This window comes from Struthio camelus, chromosome 2 (assembly GCF_040807025.1).
Source record: "Struthio camelus isolate bStrCam1 chromosome 2, bStrCam1.hap1, whole genome shotgun sequence".
In the NCBI taxonomy this organism is placed as follows: domain Eukaryota; kingdom Metazoa; phylum Chordata; class Aves; order Struthioniformes; family Struthionidae; genus Struthio; species Struthio camelus.
The window spans coordinates 39,419,643-39,440,147 of record NC_090943.1 but is presented as its reverse complement, the minus strand read 5'-3'; the positions used below and the strand labels follow the sequence as shown (position 1 = coordinate 39,440,147).

Genomic DNA, 20,505 nt, shown 5'->3' with positions numbered 1-20,505 from the left:
AGAAACTGCTGTAGACGGAACATTGGGCTCCAAGGGCTGCTTTTCCTTTGGTCTGACTGGTAGGGTAAAACTATCGGTGTTAGATGAAAGGGTGAAAGATGCCCCCAGGAGACAGCAAATGTTGTCAAGTGTCCACTGTTTAAAGCCAGCGCTGCCAACAGGGTACATGGAGGATGAGAGATGTTTGGTTGTAGTTCTGCATATTCTGTGAGTCCATTTGCTGTAGCCCCTGAAGTAATGAACTTGGGCGGGGGAGGTGTGTATGTCAGGCAGCAGCCACCTTCCTGCGGCTGGTGAACAGGGGTAAACTGGCTGAGCAAGCCCACGTGGAATAAGTTGGGGTGAAAGCGGGAGAAGGTTGCAAGATTACTGATGAAGAATACTGAAAGGTGCTGCGAGCAAGTAGCCTCCCTTTGCCCACTTCCTCTACTGTTTCCTTCCCCTCCTGCATAGTTATCATGTTCTTTCTTGCACAGTGGAGTGTGGGTATGTCACCCAGTTACTATGCTTAAGGGAAGATATCTTTAGGAACTTGGAAGTTTGAGTGTTACTGAAGTCATCTGATATGTAAAACAGCATAAAAAATGGAGCTTTCTACCAGTGTATTCAGTGAGAATGGGACTTCAGGCAAGCAGAATTATTAACTTATAGTAAATATAAAGAAAAAAAGTAGGGAAGCATTTTGGAACAAATATAAGCATATGTGCATACTGGAGGGCATAAACCAATGAGGAATATGAAGAAAAGTCTCCATATCCTATTGCATGCTGCAAAAGTTTACTCAAACTGGCTAGTACCAGAATATTACTGAACTTGGTGGGCTGTTACGCTAACCCAGTATGATCTGTGCTAGTAATTTTCTGTCATTTGCTAGTATTTGGGTGTGTTTTTTAAAGCTGCGTACGCATTCTTAGTGATTTTAAATGCTTAATGCTTCTTAATAGCTTTCCAACCATTTATTTCTGATGTAGGAAGTTCCAAACAAAAAAATTTCGTATGCTGCTTATTGAACCAGCTAGGTAGATTTCCTCTGGGATTATTAATCGTATTTGTTACAGTATCAGAGACAGGAATGGCGTTTCCCGCTTTAACATACTACGTGCTTCAACACAACAAAAAGGTTTTCCTTTATATGGTTGTGGAAGTACCGTCACAGGCTGTGTACTCTTTTAATCTCATTTTCTTTATTTAAAGAGAGTGTTACCATTTTGAAAGACATGCATGAAGTGAACGCATTTCTATACAGATGGCTACTGTACTATGTCTTCTATCCATCTGTGTTGCTTTAGGCATCGTTTAAATCTGTAAGACAATAATAAAACAGCTATGTCCTATCCACACGGCCAAATAAAAATGTGAGGCTGCTGTGGTTTTTGTGTGCTCAATGTAGTATGTTTTTCAGCTTCTGGTGGAAGGATTAAAATGAGCCACAGAAATCTTCAGCTGGTAACTTGCAAACCTTTGAGAATACTGGAGATAATATTTTCACATAGGAAGATATATATAAATCAACGTTCCAATTACATGCTTCCTCTCTGCTCCTTTAATAATACACTTTGGGACTGAACTGAACCAGAGATACTCAGAACTAAAGATATGGTCTAGCTCTTCATACAGGAGTATGACACCTATCTACTCTCCAGGGAATTAAGTCATAAAATTAACTAATCGGGTATACAAGCTTTTCTGCTTATAATTGCTTCATTTATTCTGCCTAACTTTTGTTTTAGTTTGTACTTGGATATATTTCCTTTTATAACTGTGCATTATACCAGATGTGTTATGTAGTATTAACCTTTTCTTTCAAGACAGAAACTACATGTTCTAAGTCCCATCTATGCCAATTTCTTCTCTTCTTTTTTTTTCTTAATTCATGTAATAGATTTGTTCAGTGAATATTAACAGTCTTCACATGGTTATTGTAAAATCAAGACTTTATCCTGTTAGATCTCAGAAGTCCTTAAAAAGATTATTTAGCATATCTTCCAAATGCTGTCTTTGATGCTGAGGAGTTAGAAATATATTGTATATAATAAGATAATATATTTATGTAAGAAGTGCCTTTTAATATCAAAACTAACAAAAAAATGATAACAAATGCCTGCAGTTTTAAATAGATAAGGAATGATGAAACAAGGTCATTGATTGGTTGATTTGTCTACTTTATAAAAGGGGAGCCATATTTTCAGGTAGCTGTTAAACTGCAGTTTCTTTAACCCTAATTCATTTCCACACCACGTGTTGTGAAAATTTGAATTCATTCACATGGACTAATAGTATATAAAAAATTTTGCTTAAGATGTCCTTTGAAGTCTAAAAACCCAAGACATGTGATAGAGCTAGCAGAATAGATCATTATCCTAGTGATGATACTCTTTATTATTAATAGATTCAGCAACAATAATTGTAAAATACTACAAACTCTACACACAAACAACATCTACTTTCTGCTCATCTTATTTCTGCTTGGAACCTAATTCATTTCAGTAGAACTCCTTGAACGAATGAAATAAGCAAGATTTGATCCTTGTGGACTGAAGAGAAAAGAACAAGCTGTAGTCTCTGTTTTTTGCTGCTCTTTTCCCTAAGCTATGAATATATTAATAACACTTTTTAAAAAATAAATAAATTATTTAAGACTAAGACAACTGATACGTTTGCAAATGCCTTATGGGTAAATTTCTGGGTTTTTTGCTTCAGTGGCAAAACTCACTGTTTTAAACTTGTTAGTGTTTCACTTGCAGTGTATATATCTTAAATACCATGCAGCTGGCCTCTGAGAATATGCTGGGGAAGGTAAAATCTCTTTAAAGGAAGGTATGTTTATTTAACAACAAATAATTAACAATATATTTTGAAACTTCCTTAGGTGTTTCTGGTAAAGGATGCTTGTACTGGTAATTTTCTATTTTAAAAATGTCTTTTTTATTCAGTCTCTCTCTGTTCCGATGCTGTATATAAGCTGAAAAATACAGGAGAGATTGTTGTGATCAGCAGAAGAAGCTTTCAAATAGCAAGAGCCCATTTTGGAGTTTAGAAAAGTTGGATACAGGGGTTTTAGATGAATTTGATGTTACAACTCAGTCCCAAATGTTATTTCTTTTCATTTGTGGCAGGAAAAAAGATTTTAGTCAAAGAAAAGAGTAATATTGTGAAAATAAGCACAAGTTATACTGGATTTATTTGTAAACAGCTTCCTGGACTGCTAAACTTTTAGACTGGGGAGAAAGGTATTTATTCAGTATAGCTCTTTCTTTCTTCTTTTTTAAATTCAGACAACTTCAAGTGACTTAATCTTTTAGTTTGTATATGTCTTGTTAGCAGTAGTCTTACTGGAACTGAGTTTTTGAATCATTAGGTATCAGATATGTTGCAAAATCTTTGTATATACAGTATTGTAAGGTTTGCTTCATAAACTGCAGTTCCTATTTATACAGGTGTGGTTGTACTGGTACCAATTTAAGAAGTGTAAATTGTAACTGATCTTTTTTTTTGCAGAAATATTTTAATTTGAATGATCTTATTATTGCCCTCCAAATTTTTTTTTCCTTTATTAATTTTGTTGATTTATTAAGCCTAGCAAATAACATTGGAAGAAATAATTAAGTAATTGTTCTTGATAGACTCTAGGAAATACGTATTTTTTTGGAACAAGCTTGTCTAGGCTTGATAAGGCAGCTGTAGTGAATGCTCGATTTCTAATTATATCATTGGTGACCTCATTTTACTTGTTCAAAAAACCCCTGAATTTGATTTGTCACAAAATCTGACTTTATTTGTAGATGACGTATGGTAAGCTAACAACACAAATTTTACCAGGCCAGCTCTTTTACCGCTTAATGGCTTTTAATATCTATCAGTTGCCATATTTCATTGAATTTTAGGTTTAGCTGGAATGGTTTTACATTCCGAAAGCTTTTTCAGTACGAGTTTCCCACTTTGCAAAAAGCCTTGCAATTTCGAAGCCTTGTTCACAGACAGATAGCCACAGCGTGTATACATGACTGCTAATCTGTTCCCAATAATAACACTCAGTTGTATCTGAAGATACATACTATCGGTAGCCTTAAATTTTCCATGTGAAAGGGGACTTTTCTGTGCTGTGCATACCAGGACTTGAGAGACAGGTATCTAGGAGACCTGATTTCTTAGTGTTGTCCCTCCTTAGAAGCATTGTGGAGGGATGTTTTGTATAGGGGCATGGCTTGAAGTAAACTGAAGATTCATGAATGGGTTGATGCTTGCATGCCCACTGATGAACGTTTTGGAAGAGCTTCCATGACAGGATGTCCTTTTCAATTTTTTTTTTATTTCAGTTACTGAATGCAATACACGAACTTTTCCATTATGAGGGCAGAGTTTGTCTTGTGTTCTGTTTTTTCGCCTAGCTTAATTGTGAATGATGGCTTGCAAGTGATTAAAACAAATTCAAAAAACATATTTCTACTCTAATTTTTTCAAGAAGCCGAAGCTTACATAAAATTTTCTTTTTTCCTTTGGAAGGTAATGGATTCTGCAGCAGATGTAGCAGAAAGAGCAGACAGAATTATCACCATGCTGCCTTCCAGCCCAAACGCAATAGAAGTTTACACAGGAGCAAGTGGAATTCTGAAGTAAGAATGTGCTCTAGTCTGGAGTATTCCCACTTGTACTCAAGGCTATACTACATTGGTTATCAAGTGATCACTTTGCTTTAACTCTATTGCTGTATCTTAAGGCATTTAACTTGGTGTTCTCCTGTTTTCTCACTATAGATATTTCTGATTACATGAGTACTCTTAAACTGTGATTGATTTTGATTGATTTTGATTTGTTTGGCTAACATGCTATTTTATTTTCAGTAGAATAATAACGTGAATTTGAGATAACTGAATATTTATCTAACTTCTTAGTTACATATTACTTTTACTATAATATATATAGATGTTTTAGCAACAGACAAGTTTAACTAGAATACTTGCTGGCAATAATTATTTGTTCAAACGCTTTTTTATTTGATCTGAAATCCTATAAATGAAGTGTTCTGAACAGATGCTATTGAGTCTCATAGTAGTGAAGTAACAGCAACGCAGAATAGCTGACAAGGCTTTATTGATTTCTACTCGTATTGTGTCTTGTCTTGGCAGACACCTCACTGTTGATGTAGGAATGCTAAGGTTTGTAGGTAAAAGTGAATTGTAAGGATTATGGAATAGTCAGAACCATTGATGTAGCTAGTGTTTTATTTAACTTGAAGCCAAATTCTCCTACTGGACACGCAGAGGTCCTCTCTACATCTACTCATACTTAAGAATGAAGATCAACATCACAGCTGACCCCTTGCTTTACTGGAGATAATAGGCTTTTTTGTGTGTGTGTATAGCTGGTGACTTATTTAGCTTCTCAGTTTGTCTTATTGAAAAATACACAGAGGTATTTTCAATAGTAACATGTTCTAAATGAGATTTCAAGAGCGGTTTCAGGCCTTTAGAATGGATCTTGAACTGAAGTACTAGTTTGTAGGGTTGGTTAAAGATCTGGTCTATGATATGTATGTTTTATGGTAAGGCTTCTGAACACCTGAAAGGGGAGCCACTCCCTACCCGTTCTCCAAACCATGAAATTAGTCTGCAGTGGAGATGATTAGCTTCAGATTAACATTTTAATATCTAATTGACTTGGCAGGAAAAAAAATATTTGTAAAAATAGTTTGTCTAAAAAACTGGTTTTGCTTTTTTTCTCTAATTCAGGTAGGTTTTAATCTTGAGGTTTGGGGAGAACAACTGCTTCGCTTTGGTATTTTCCTTTCCTATTCATTACGCAAGGATATACCGAAACAATTCTTTTAATTTGAAACAGTGTTTTTTAACTTATGTGGAGGGATTTCCATTGAGCTTAAAATCCGTTATTGACAGAATTCTGATAGTGGAAATGCACAGAGTTTCTGGACTTGTCAAATTAATTAATGGTATTTGAAAAGCTCTTTGACTACTGATATGTTACTCCTAGCAGAATGTGTACAGCTACTCAATACATTTGAGGATCATGTAGGATATTATTGCTATCTAGCTTTATAAAGTAAAGGAAGAAATACTACTCTGCATTGAGAAGACCAAAGTATAGTAGATTGTCTAAAATCTTTGAGAGCTCTATTAGTAGTTTATTGTGGGTGTTATTAAGGTGCAGAGATTAGAAAATGAAACAGAGGAGAAGGGTGTTCTCTTCTCCGTTCAATATAGGAAATACTAATTGCTTGCTTCTGTTACTGTCCTTAGTTTAATTCCTCACAAAGCAGGACTGAGCTGATCTAAATATCTGTAGCTTAGACCCTTCAGGGAAGAAGGGTAATTGGATCAGTCCCACAAGGCTGGGCAAACAGCTGTGGGAGAGTTGTATCCAGGATGGCAGTGCTTTGAAGACTGATTGGCAGTGCTTATGCTTATAATGCAGCCAGTTAATCTTTTGAGTTCCTAGGTGTGGAAAACACGGAGGGGAACAATGGATATGAAAAGCAGTCAGATGATGCTGCAGGAAGAATATCCTTTTGTTGTTGTTGTTGTTCAGGTTTGATTGTGTTTCAAATCATTCAAAACTGTGCTGTATCATGAATTTCAAGAGGAACAATTGGAGTATATGTACTTGCTCAGTAGGGTTTGAGACTTTGCGTTCATTAGTGTACCAAAATATATCTGCGTCGTTATCATGCCGAGGAAAGCTATTGCCATGGTTAAAGCTGCAGATGTCTTATGCTACAATTACTTAATAATAATTAATCTTTGTTTTAGGAAAGTGAAGAAAGGCTCATTGTTAATAGATTCCAGTACTATTGACCCTGCAGTTTCGAAAGAATTAGCTAAAGCAGTTGAAAAAATGGGAGCTGTTTTCATGGATGCTCCGGTTTCTGGAGGTAAGTCTTCATTAACAGTTTACCTCATATTGGACAAGTTGTCTCTTTGTTAGTGATTCTAGCCACCAATTTGTGCCCTCATTGTTACAAGTTGCTTCCTTCACCATGTATATATTATTTTTTCTTTGCTCTACTACATATAAAAGAAAAAGAGGCTGCCTGTTTCCTTTGTGACATGGACAAATATTTATGTCTGCAGGAAGAGCTCGATGCTTTCTGAGACTCAAGGAACAATACTGCTTGTAATCTCTTGGCTGAAAGCAGTAGAAAAGAAGGCAGCTCAGACTGATAAGCCTCAGCTTTCAGTGCAGTGTGTTTTTTGACTCTTCTGCAGCTGCTTTACATGCTCTTCTGGGAGCAGCTGGGGAAGGCTGGTGTTATTTAAGAAGTTACTTTTTATTTTAGGAAGATTTTTAGGGTTTAGGAATATGCTTTTGTGTCAGACCTGGAGAAACTGAGATTTAACATGGCATGATACAAGGTCCTTTTAATTTAACTTATTTCAGAAAGCCTTGTTATTATGCAGGTATTCACATCTCTTCAGTCTTCATATGTTTCATTCTGTTAGTGAAGGACTAGCTTGAGAAGTTGGATTGCTGTTAATCAGTTCTGCTGCTTTTTAGTTAATTAAAAAAGAGAGAAGGAAGGGCGGAGGAAAGCAGTGCATGGTCAAGGAATAGCCAGTTAGGTTAGAGCTTTCCGCTGGTTTTATAACAGTTGAAAAACGTGTGGGTGATATTTGTTCTTGAAGTCACAGACTAGTAACTACTGATGTCTGAGTATTACATCTCCCATAAGGAAGAACTTAGAGCGGGCAAGTCTCTAATTTTGTGGGTGGAAGAGAGAAGAAGCATAAAAATAAGGTTTTGAGAACAAAACCGTAGCTGATTGATTGTTATTATTGTTGAATTCTTGTCCAAAACTCTTAGAACTGGAAGGCGAGGAAGACCCATTTTGTGCGGGAAAATCTGTGGTTATTTTACAGTCCACTTTAAAAATTAATGTAAGTGCCATTGTGAGTGATACTTCTTTATTTTACTGTCTTCTTGAGGTGATTCAGATAGTTATACCTTAAGAGAATAAAGATGCAAACAGTAGGGTAGGATTGAGGCTTTGAGAGTTTATTAAAGGCATGATGTACAAGCTAGGAAGAACCCAGCCTGAATTTCAGATCAGTAAGGTAAGCGTGAGTGAGGACTAAAAATCATCTTTTTAATTTTCAACTGAAAACTAAGGCAAGATTTGGCAACACATAGGAAGCCAAAATTTTTGTCCAAGTTCTGATGTGAACAGCAAGTAGGGAAACCCAGAGGATATTGAAGGATGTTATGGGGAAGACAGGATTCTTGCTTCCCAGCCAAAATATTAGTTCTCGTTTTGTAAAGTTAGATAACTTGTTAGTCTGGGAAGAAAAACCACAGAAAAAAATGTGTTGTGGGTGGAGTAAATATATATATCATTTTCTAAACGTAGCATGGCCTTCTGCTTATCGGTTGGGCACTGCTGACATCTCTTATGTGGTTCTCTTCAATCTCTGTTCACCCAAATAAGTTGCTTACCTGAAGGGATTAGTTATCTTTTGGAAACATCTGTAATTTATTTTTACTCAGAAATTTTTGCTTAAGGGCTGACTATGCTTTAAGAACTACAAAGAAAGAAAATATTTCAAAACAACTAGCTGTTCTTTGGGTTTTGTTTCATGAGAAAGTGAAAATGCTGAAACTAATGTTATTAATGCAATAACATACAGTTGACTAGTCTGAATACAAATGTCTATTTTGGTGTTTAGTGATTCATCTGAATACGAATTATTTGATGTTTAATATCAGTTACAGATTGAGTGATACTCTGAAGGAGGAGGGAAGAATTGATATTTAACTTGCTAGTAGATAATGTGTTTGTGACGGCCAAGTACCACTTTGTACAAGTCATGCCTGAAGTGGGCAGCTGGTTGATATGTTGAGATATTAAGTATAGTAGGAGAATAAAAGATAGAACTTTAATGTTTGTTTTGTTTTTTATATGTTTTAAGACCTAACACATCACGTCTTTGGCTTATGTTTGGTATGTTCTAGTTGCATTATCGGCCATTTGTTTTAAAAAAAAAAAAAAAAAAAAAAAGGAAGTAGCAGGCCTACACTGTCATCCTTAGACCTGTATGTTTACTGGCTGTTACTGGCAGATTGCTTCACTTACATTTTCAGGTGTTCAGGTTGCCTACTGGACATTAATGTTTGTCTGCACTGTGACTAGATTATTGCATAAACTAAGTAATATTTTGAAAATTGCTTGGTCTGTAAACCTCATGGAGAAAATACTGGTGATTTTAATCCTTCCTAACATTGCAAATGAGGTATCATAAGGCCAGGAGTTAGTGCCAGGTTTTAGGAGCTTGTTTGCAGCCTTACTGAAAGATTCTTGTTCTTTTTCAGAATGGGCCTATGCTGCCGCATAGCAGTGCTATGTTCTTAGTATGACTGGCCTATAACATGTGCTTGCAGCTCTGAGTCAACATTCAGTAAGCGGGAGTTAATGCACCAAGTTACTACCGTGTTATTTTGTATTAACTAATTTTGGAAAATACTTCTTATCCCTGTAGTAGCTTGCAGATTATGCCGTTAATACTCTCTAGAGATAGCAATCGCTTTACCCCAGGATTAGGATCACTTGCAGGTCCACATGAGAAAGTTGTGTCACAGTTCCTAGTGTTTTTCTGATTTGTGAGCTCTTTGTGAGCACATGACAAATGAGGAAATATCTTCAAAATCCATTTATTTTTGGCTTTTTTCTCTAAACCTAGAGGAATAAAGTGATCTTTTTGCAGAGGTTGGATTCTGCATCTTTGTTGGAATAAAAGACTTTTAAAACACAAATTACCACAGAAGCATAGAGAACATATTTACAACTGACTTCGATTAACACCGAACAGAATACTGACTGAGCAAGGGCTCTAAACTGAGCCTTTAAGAATTGGGTCTAGTTTGTCTGCGCATTGATTTCACTGAAAGTATGATACAGATTCTCACCTTGCAGTTCAGAGCAACCTTTACTAGTGTTTTTATGGATGCTGCTGTCGTATTTGTCTCTTTTGGATTTAGTGCAGAAAATATGCTTTGTCTAAACTACCATGGGCAAATTTTTTTTTTCTGATATGATGCATTCTTCGCTGTAAGTGTTGTAAGTGCTCAGATATTATCTTCTCAATTAAGCTTTTTTTCCCTCCACTGACTCTTGAAATTATACCAGCTCCTCATCTGCTCAAAAGATGTTGTAATGCACTCTACCAGAAGTTCACAAAAAGATGCATCAGCATGATTTTTTTGTGTATTTTTGGAGTTACAGATAAAGTGCTTTCAATTCTATTGGTGATCTGGTTCTGTAGATCTGATTATGAAATTTAGGTAGGTCTTTCTGCTCGCTGTCTAATCTAGCCAAGATAGTGGTCAATAAAAAGGTCAATGTGTTAATAATTAACAAAAGCTGTCGTGTAGAGAACTACAGTCATGCACTTGTGCTAAAATGGTGATAAACACTAGGTTAAAACATCTTTTATGTGGAACTTTCAGCTGGAGCTGGTTAAGAGGTTGAAGTTTCTATTCCAGCTGTCATTTCCAACATTTCATCTTATAGTAGTACTTCCACCAGCTTCAGCTAACCATTAAGTGATCAAAAGAATATTACCAATAACACTGACAAATTGTGTGACAAACCTACGCACTGATAATGGAGTAACACGTGAGCCCTTGGAGAGTGAGTTGCAGACTTACTCCCTCTGTGGTCAGATCTGTCCTTTACATGGAGCAAAGAAAAAGAGTGTTTAGAAATACTGCGCAGATCTTTTCCTTCATTTCATTTCAAAGAACAGTATATTGCGTGGTCCCAACTTAGAAATGAGGAGACCCTCTCCGAAACTGGAGAGATGAACGTAGCTCAATAGCTTGATTACACACTGATAGCGGATACAGACAGGCCAAATAGGATAACGGGTGAATGTGTTTCTCTTAATCAGACACTGAAGGTCTATTGCAGTGTCTCTTTCAGAAGAAGCAGAGGAGAGCCCTATAGCAGAGTTAATACTAAGACTACTCTGCGTCTATGCCCACTAATGCTTGCAAAGATGACTTGAAAGATGTTTTAAGACTGGACTAAATAATAAAAAATGCTAGTAAGTGGTTCAAACGTTGCAACTTCCAGCTTGTACATTGTATTGTAATGAGGAAGCATCATCGATGTGTTTGTCGAGAACAGACCTCTCTTTTGTTGGAGGGTCTTTCAGAGCTATTTTTTAACTGGCTTTTCTGCTTTGTTTCTTTAGTTTCGTGCATTTTTAGAGAAATAAAATCTTATGAGTTCAAGGGAAGGGAAAAGTTGGTTGGTTAATTCGCCATCTCTAATCTGAGAAATGATATGCTTTTTCAATGGACAGAAGGCATGAAATTTGGTCTACTAAATAAAGAGATTTGAGTGTCTCTTAAATGTTAGAATCTTTGAAACACTGTCAAGAAGAAATAGCTTCACAAACTTAAAAGTAATCGTTCTGACCTCTTTCTCTCAAGGGCAAGTCATCTTGTAATGAGGAAAAGGTGGTCCTAAATGCATTCCACTTTTTGCTCTGCTGTTATTTCTGGCTTTGTGTTTTATTTTTTAAAGCCTGAATGGTTATACTCAACCACGTGGTCAGCTGCTTACAAAGTTTTCTATGCTTCTGTTACTAGGTATAACTTTTTCACCTCACCTCTTCCTCTGCACCTCCTCAACCATTTCATGTTTTGCCTAATGTTTTCTTTGCTGACATGTTCTTAATTCCTCTGTTTATGCTTTTGCTGAATTCATGTGATCATAGTAATTTTTTACAAAGCTTTGTGATAAAGGGCTGGTAGTAAAAATTACAAAGTGTAACCATAATATTAAAGAGGGTATGAAAAATGTTATTGAGTTAATCTGAAATTTACAGGAGCTAATAATAGGCCAGGAGGTAACTGATAACCGAAAGGGAAGGATCAGGTGAACTGTGATATAAAGAAGCAGAAAAGAGAAAGAAGAAATACTTTGAAATTTGGGATGCTTAAAAAGCCTCTAAGTCCTAATAACTTTAAAATGTTTGAAAATCTTTACCAAAACATAGACGATGCAAAGGAATGAAGGCCTTGGAAATATTACACTTGGACAAAAATACATATTGTGACATACTGGGGAGAAAGGCAGTATAAACCCTGCGTAGAAATCGCTAGGTTGGCAGCAGGCTCCTGTTGCAGAAAGATTAGATAGTGCATTTACTGATGTGCTGACTTTGTGACAGTTTTTTTTTCTTTTGTGAGTGAGTTATGCTTTTTTATTTTACTTTTATGGAGAACACAAAAGGTAGTGAAAGGCTAAGCAAGGATAAACAGATTTGTTGAGGCTATCATTTAAAAATGTTCACTGGGGTGGAGACAATTGTTCCTGTAATGACTAAAAGGGTGGAATGACTGATTTTTATTAAAGTATAATGTATATTTTGGCTGCAAAAGTGTGTGTAGTCTGGCCAACTAGTGACCAATTTGTAGGGAAACATATCTTTCTTCATATACTCGAAGGTGTAAAGATGAGTTATTCAGGCTGGCCCAATGGGATATAACTAGGAATAATAGGCTGGAAATTATTAAGGAAAGAAAAATGAACACTGTGTCTACCAGGAAAAACTTCCTAACAACATTCTTGATACACTGTGGAATAATTTTCCAAAGGGGATGGTTGAAGCCAAATATCTCGACATGCTTTAAACTGTACTGGGCAAAGTGCTAGGAACTATTCTGTAGGGAAAAATCTTTAACTGGCAGGAGGATGGCTACATGATCTAATAGGTCTTTTCCATCTCTAATTTCTGCAATTCTATTGTGTTCTCACACATGCTGTTCAAAAACAGTTAAAGGAAAACTGTCCAGATGGAAGTTAAAAATCCCCATGGCACTTTCTGAAAAAGAGTAAGGGATAACTGTAGAGTTATGGCCAACATTCCTTTTCTCAATAAAACTGGTTCTAATATCCATGGCTGTATGTGTGCTGTTATTGAATTCCTAATGGCTGCTCTTTTTGCTTGTGATTGCTTTATTGCCAGTATCTTGCTCATCCCTTCAAGTATTCTGCGATATACAGAGTGAGAAAGATCTTCAAATTGCAGTCTGTCATAAATCCTAGGGAAAAGGCTTAATTTTTTTTCTCTTTTTAATTTTTGATTGCTTCTTCTAGAGAACTTTAAAAGTTAAGGAGATGCAAGTGGAGTTTGGAATTGTTTCTGGAAAGTAATCATGGCTTTGAAGCTTTCTACAAGTTTTTGTTTTTGTTTTGTTTTAAAGTGTTCATAGTTCTCTCTTTCATTCTCTTTGCTCTTTAAATGAAGCCTCCTGTTCAAAGTATGTGTTTTTCATATAGCCAAAAACAAAAAACAAAATAGGGTGGCTGTTATGCTGGGGACAGTGGGGTACATCCGCACCAGAACTTACTAACTCCCTGACACCTTCTAAGCCTTGTTTCCCTTCTGTGCTGAATGTGGTGACATACATTTCAGCACTGAGCTCAGCACCACTGCACACTAGCGCAGGAAGTATAAACTGGAGTAGGCAGCACAGGGTGGAACTGGAAGTACACTGTGCCTGCACAACATCCCTTAATGGTGGGAGGGATCCCCACCAACTAAAAAGCACTAGAGCTGCTGCTGGGGAAAAATGCAGCTTAATCTGAATCTTAATGCAAAGTAGTTGTGCTTGTAATTTAGTGTTACCTCAAACATACGTTTTAGTCTGAAGGTGTAACTTCCTGTGGATTAAAAGAATAAACCAAAAAAACCTGACTTCCTTAAGTGGATTGGCCCACTGAAGTCTTAAAATCACATTTTTTAATTTGTCTCTTATTTGGCAAGGCACATTAGCAGATCTTATGCTTGACACGTGAGAGGAAACATCTTCCTAGGTACGTGAACCAAGGTCCTAGGACACGTTCATGCAGACTACTCTGTGTTGAAGAATTTTACACGCCCACTAAATGCTTAAATCATTTTAAAGGAGAAAAAGCAGGGGAAACTATGCAGGCAGGGGCAACTGCCCTGCTCTTGTGGTGCAGAGGCCTTTGAGGCAAGCTACTGACAGTTGTTTATTGATCCTCTAAGTGGCTGAATCAAGATCTGTAGAAATGAAAGATGATATTTTATTGGCTCCCATCTGGAAAATGTTAGTATTCTGGGTTATTTCTGTTTCTTTCTTAAAATCATGGAAATGTAGTTGGACATGTATGGCATTTATGTCTGTATTTGAAAGCATCTGACGTACTGAGCCACTCCAAGTTGCCAGTTTGTGGTAGGAAGTCGTCTTGTAGTGGAGGGCATCTTTATGTTTTGACTTAGACTCTTAAGTTGTATTAATAAAAAGGAGGAAAAATATTCTAGCAGACGTGCTCCCTCTGCACTTTAAACAAATACCTGGGGAAAGTTGTTCAGTTTTTAGATTGACTTACCTTAATATTGCCAGATTTGAGACAATTCAGCAGCTTGAGCTTTTGTCTTTAGCCGGACTGGTCTTAGTTAATTCTCGGAGTCCACATACAAATATCCTCAAGATTTCAAAAACACTTCTCTTCCAGTCACATTTAATGAATGCATGATTAAATGAAAACATAAGGGAAACAATATAGCCTTCTCTCATTGATGTGCATTTAGAATTGAGCTGCGAGCATACAAATGACATGAAAGTTCAAATTTCAATTTGTCCAACAGTATTCGCTCACCACTTCAGTCTACTGAAATGCGGAGGACAATAGAGGGTCGTGCAGCTTTATTCCTGAGTTGAAGAAAGATAGAGTTTTCGGCTACGGTTCTCTTGTTGCCAAGAACAACATAAGACCTGAAGTGAAAATAAAATAATGTACTGCACTGTATTTGATCAACAACTTCAATCCTTAAAGCTTAGTTATTCCTTTTGTTCCTATAGTTAATTTAGCCAGTGTATGGAATTCATAGAGTTTAGTTTTTAGCTTTAACCTGTATCTGTTCACAAAAAGAGTTAAAGGGTGGCTTGACTGGAACAGAGTAACACATAAAATCTCACTCTAATGGTAATCCTTCAGTTTCTATTCCTGATTCTGTAGGCAGTTGTTTTTTAATTATTCAGTGGAAGAATGTTAAATTTGTCCTCAGTAAAATGGAGGGGAGAAAAGTATGAAACGTTGTATAAAATTTTATTAAAACTTTTATATATTTTAAACAAAGTGACATAATGGTTTGCTGATATGCCTTTATGTTGCTCCACAGCTGGTGAACTTCTGTTGTTTAATGTGTAATTTAGATCATTGGCAATAATATTAATCAGTCATTAATTACTATCCCTTTGCTTTATTTGACAAGAGCTGCTGCAAACTGTGCAGATCATAGTTGCTCAGTTACCTGTATAGTTTAACTGTGTGCAGTCAAAAACAACAGATGTTTTTGCTGTTGTTTTGTTCTCAGTCTGTGTGTTTCTTTTGTTTTATGAGAGTGCATGGTGGGAATACATAGCTCGTGGCTGTTAGTGCCAGTGTGAGTACAGAGGAAGTCACTTCTGAGTTTGTTCCTCAGCCAGAGTTGAGACATAATCCTTGAGTTTTGTATGTGTTGGAGTTCTTGTTTTTGCTTAAAATTATGATCTACCAGACATGAAAATAAAATAACTTGTAGCTATAGCTACATCTGTACGTGTATGACTATAAACAGTTAACTCTTCAAACTTCACTAATATCTGGAGATATCCAACATTTTTCTGGTACATAACTGTTTCCCAAATTTGCTAAAATTGCCGGTAGTCCAAAAGTAGCGTCTCCTTAGTTTGAGGGCAGGTAAATGCTCTTCTCTTGAAAAGGAATTTCAGATTGAGTATGCTGGAAGAACATAGATTTCAAAGCACAGTTTCCACTAACATTATTAGCATGTGAAATACTGTCCTGCTCAGCCTCTTTAATTCTGAGTAAACTAAGAGCGTATATAGCTTTTTTTTTTTTGTCTGAAGATACTCATCTTGGAGTTTGCGTAAGCAAGGAGTTAGGGGTGATGCTGAGGCAGTGGGAAGATTTTGTAACGGAAGTACTAAATGAGAAGCTGATGTGAATTTGGCAAGCAGGAGAATATCCTGAGTTAGAGCATCTTCTTAGCAGCCTCGGCCTCAATCCTGGCTGCCTCTGAGGGCTCTCACCCTGTCCAAGATGGAAGTTCCCACAGAGAGCACTAAGAGTATCACTCACTGCCTTCAACACGTTGTACTAAGGCATAGGGCTTGAGTGCTGTGAAACAATGGAATAAATGCCTCTGGTGGTCAAAATGAACATACCGAATCACACAAATGCATCATTCCCATGCTAAAATAAACTGGATGATAGGAAGGCATTTTTACTGAAGATATAGTGACTGACACACCTAATAAAGAAGGTGATTAATCTGACACTGTTCGTTCACTGACACTTTTTTTTTCCCCCTGCCGTATTAATATACTTAGCAATTCTTAATACTGAAGATGACCAAGTGCACTTACTCAGTATGTTGTTTTCCTTAGCAGACAATTATGCTGAACTTGAACAGAGCATTTTTTGGTAACTGGGTTAAAGGATTCTTAGAAGATTGAAACAGTAGGCAGCAAAGCTTGTTAAGGAGTTTTTATTTTACAAGCCCTCAAGAATTTGGAATATGGCTTGCTTACTACTTTAAAAAAATTCAAACATCCCTTATAGGACTCCATTTCAGAGCCAGCATCAAATCTGTGCTGTACTTGTCTTAAAATCCAAACATGCACTCTTGGTCATTACTGTTTACTGAATCAGAACCCTACTGTTTCCACTTGCACTGTATCTAATTTATGGTAAGGTGACCACAAAAACTAAAATTATTTATATGTTGGCACCTAACAGCTCCACTATAGTTAAGGGTCTGTTGGCATTTCCATTATAAACCTTCCCTTTTAGAAGTTTATAACTTGGCGGTTTTACTTTTGCTTCAGGCTCAAATGTGCCATTTTCATCCAAGCACAAATTCTTTTGCAAAATTTCATTTAAATCAGTTTGGCCATTATTTATTTTAGAGTGTGTATGTTGGGGAGTAGAAGGGAACGTAGTATTTAATTTTGGTTTCAGAAGCTTTTTAGTCAGACTAGGTAATGAAAGAAAAATGGTGCTTTTTATTTTATTTTGTAGGCACTTAACCCTTTCTTGGATGTGTCAAAGTTACTAAAACCATGCTTTTTCAGGTTACTCACAATGCACATGTGCCACACACGCACTCCCACCTGCCCGCCGATCCCATCTGACCCTACCCAATGACATACTTTGAGGCAGCAGCAGCCATCTCCTGGCTTCCAGCAGCGGAAGGTTTTTGGGGAGCGGATGCAAGAGCATATAGTGGATGTTCTGTTGAGAGGCCTGCAGCCGGCCAGTGCAGCTAAGGAAATAGATGGAGCGTAACTGGAAAAAGACAGGCCAAATGCAGTTGTCAAATGTAACCCTCTGTGGCTAAGAGTAGCGTTTGCTATGACTCTTCCATTTCTTGTGCAATATGTATAAACTGCTGCGTGGGTGCAGTAATCCTCTGAGTCTAAAAGTGATGTGAGTTGCAATTTTCCTTTGCTTCTGAATGCCAACCCACTTTTAACTCTTTTTAGTCATAAATTCTTACTATAGTACTGTTATCATTATGCTAATTAAATTCTCCACACAAATAGTACCTATCTATAATGTTTGAGTAGTAATCATGGTAACATGGTACCAGTGTTCTTTTACACGGTGGTTGGAGGATACAAAGAAAGGAAGTTGTGTTGAGAGAGTTGAGAGCTTTTATTAGACCAGAGAATACAGTTGAAAAGAGCAGGTAAATTTCTGAGGTAGTTCTTAATTTCATTTGGCAAGAAGCAGTAAAATACAACAGCTTCCCCCCCCCCCCCCCCTTTTGCTAGCAAGTTGCTTAGAAGAAAAAACTACTCAATGAACAGCAAAATGGGGAGAGGATAAATTGTTTGGCAACTTCTTGTGTACTCGTCGTTTTGAGGTCTTCTGTTTTCAGGTAGTTCATGCAGATTTGCAGAGTAACTTACTCATTGGACAAACAACAATTTATTAAAACTACTTTCTTATATTTTGATTTCTGCTATATTGCCAAGAGAGGAAGAATTGAACAGGTTTAATTATGGAAGCGATTCTCAATAGTTTATTGGACTGTGGGGCTCTAGATCCCGTTGAACCATTTGCAAATCTCCCTCTTGCATATTTTTGTAATTCCATACGTTAATGAATTAGTTAAACCTTCCAAAACCTTCCAAAAACCTTCCTTCCAAATCTTGATGAAAGACAACTCATTTTAACTTTTTATTTATTTTGTTTTTAGCTTGTTGGCATTAACATTTAAAGTTTTCACATGGCACTGAAAGCTAAAACTTTAGTATATACTAAAATGCACTATTTGCAGTTCTGGACTCTGGAAGCAGAAACTTCCAGAAAGAGCAGACATCACAAGAAACATGATTAAATTAGTTCATCACTATCACATCTTTAATTTTAATACCATTCTTACTGATATCCCTTTATTGCAGAGGAACAAGAAATTTAAATTGTATGCAGCCACAGCAAAGAGTACCTTTAGAAGTAGCTGTACATTAGCTCGTAATATAGTACATCTACAGAGCTCTAATTCAACATAAAGCACTTAAGCATGTACTTAAGTCCATCTAGTTCAATGGGAATTTAGTACAAGTTGAAGAGGGGGTGCCCTCAGTGGCTGGCAGGGGTCTATAGGGGAAATTGTCTGTAGTACTAAGCTATTTATCTGTGGAAACTCAGAGGTTTCAAAAAACTTTGCGGAGCTGACATTCTAGATGTGATTTGGCTGGACTTTTCATGAAGCGTTAAGTTTTTATTTTGCAAACATTGTGTAAGCATTGGTAGACCATTGCTCTCGAATGAGCCTGAGGTTTTTTTAAGCGGACAAGCAATACGGGGGTCACGCGTTACCTAACTGTTTAAATTATTTGCAAATATCCTTCAGGCTTATTGTGCCTAAAGTAAACATAGAGTTTTTTGTTATTTAGCATCACCTAAGTTCACAGGTATATCGTTTTCTGTTTTCAGTATCGAACTCTGTTGAAATATAATTTACCACTGTGGTTCCTACTCCTTTCTGGCTTTAATGGAAAAGGGATAGTATTAAACTAGAGCATATTGTGGTTATTTTCAAAGCAGTGTCTCCTGCAAACATGATCTTGAAGCAGAGTTATGTATTCAGACTTTGAAAATTGTAGTTTTTAATTAACACTGTACGCATGTCTCTTCAGCACAACAGTGGCTGACTCATTCTAAATGCTGTCTCTCATTTCCTAATCCTCTAACTAAGGGAGAAATACTGACCTTTTTTCCCCCATCCAGTGTAGTACGTGTACTGCTGCTTCTAATGAGGTACCAGCTGGGAATGAGCGTTTTTGAATCTTTATCACTTGGTTCTATAACAACTTGAATATCTTCCACACTGGCTGATGAATAAAACACATTTTCTAAATTCTAGTTGTGGCCCTGGGTTTCTAATGACAAAATATATGGGATTTTGTGGGGAAAGAGAAGTGGAGGAGGTTTATTAGCTGCAAGTTATTGTCTGTAAGTACCTGGCATAGAGTGCAGTTGCAAAAGAAGCTACCAGGAGTGTTTCCTTTATTAGTGTGTGGCTTTCCTGTAGCATTTTAATTATTTCTAATGCTCATGTAGGTTGCTGAAACCACTGGACTTTGTCCTTAACTTTTCCAAGTATTATTCAGATGTGTAGCTATTTTGATACCTCCCTGAGGAGAATTGCCTACCTTTTGTTGTTCACTTGCATGTGTTGTTTCAGCTGAATCTGTTGCATGCTTTTTCTGAACTTACCAAGCTGAGGATATGTTTTTGAGGGTAATATAGCTTGGATACCTTAAAACTTGGGAGCTTATTTGTGCAGGCCTAAATTAATTTGCCTCCCTAATCAGATAGTTCCTATGAGAGCCAACAGATTTAATTGTCCATGTGAATAAGTACTTACCTGTGATGAGATAGAGCTCTGTTTTTTTATATATTTTAATAAGCTGCAAAGGCAAGGGAGGAGGAAAATGAGGCTGGCGAAATTACAGTCAGCTCAGCTGACTTAAAAAGCAAACAAACCAAACAAACTAAAAATGTATAGAAAGATGTAAACATGCTCCAAAAGTTATTCCCTGATTTTATTTTCCTATGTTGATTTTCACCTGTTTATGGAAACTTCAGTCATTTTTTCCAGTATTTACAATTTGTTAATATTGGCTCACAGTTACCTGATTGATCTACCAGTGTTTTAGTATGCATGTTCATTATAGAAGGACTTTGAAAAGAGAATGAAATACATCACATACAGGTGTTTCTGTTTATTAAAACAGAAGATTATTTCCAAAAATATGACCTATGGGTTAAAACTGAAGTTTAGAAGAAAGACAAACAATAAATCTGGTGTATTTACTTGGTAATAGTGGAAATGCTGTCAACAGATACGAATAACTATTGCCCCTTTTAAAATACAAGGGAAAGCATAATTTATATTACTATAATATTGCAACATAATCATACAACTCTTTATATAAGTTGTA

The 20,505-nt window shown here is 36.6% G+C and overlaps 1 protein-coding gene across 2 annotated transcripts in view; it reads left to right on the top strand.

Annotated features, from left to right (window-relative positions):
- The window catches only part of HIBADH (3-hydroxyisobutyrate dehydrogenase), an 88,242-nt gene that overhangs the window by 10,326 nt on the left and 57,411 nt on the right, over positions 1–20,505 (top strand). For both annotated transcript variants that reach the window (XM_068935227.1, XM_068935228.1), the window contains 2 exons: positions 4,504–4,613; positions 6,765–6,886. In XM_068935227.1, coding sequence (XP_068791328.1) covers positions 4,504–4,613; positions 6,765–6,886 — 232 coding nt within the window. The remainder of the gene's footprint in view (positions 1–4,503; positions 4,614–6,764; positions 6,887–20,505) is intronic.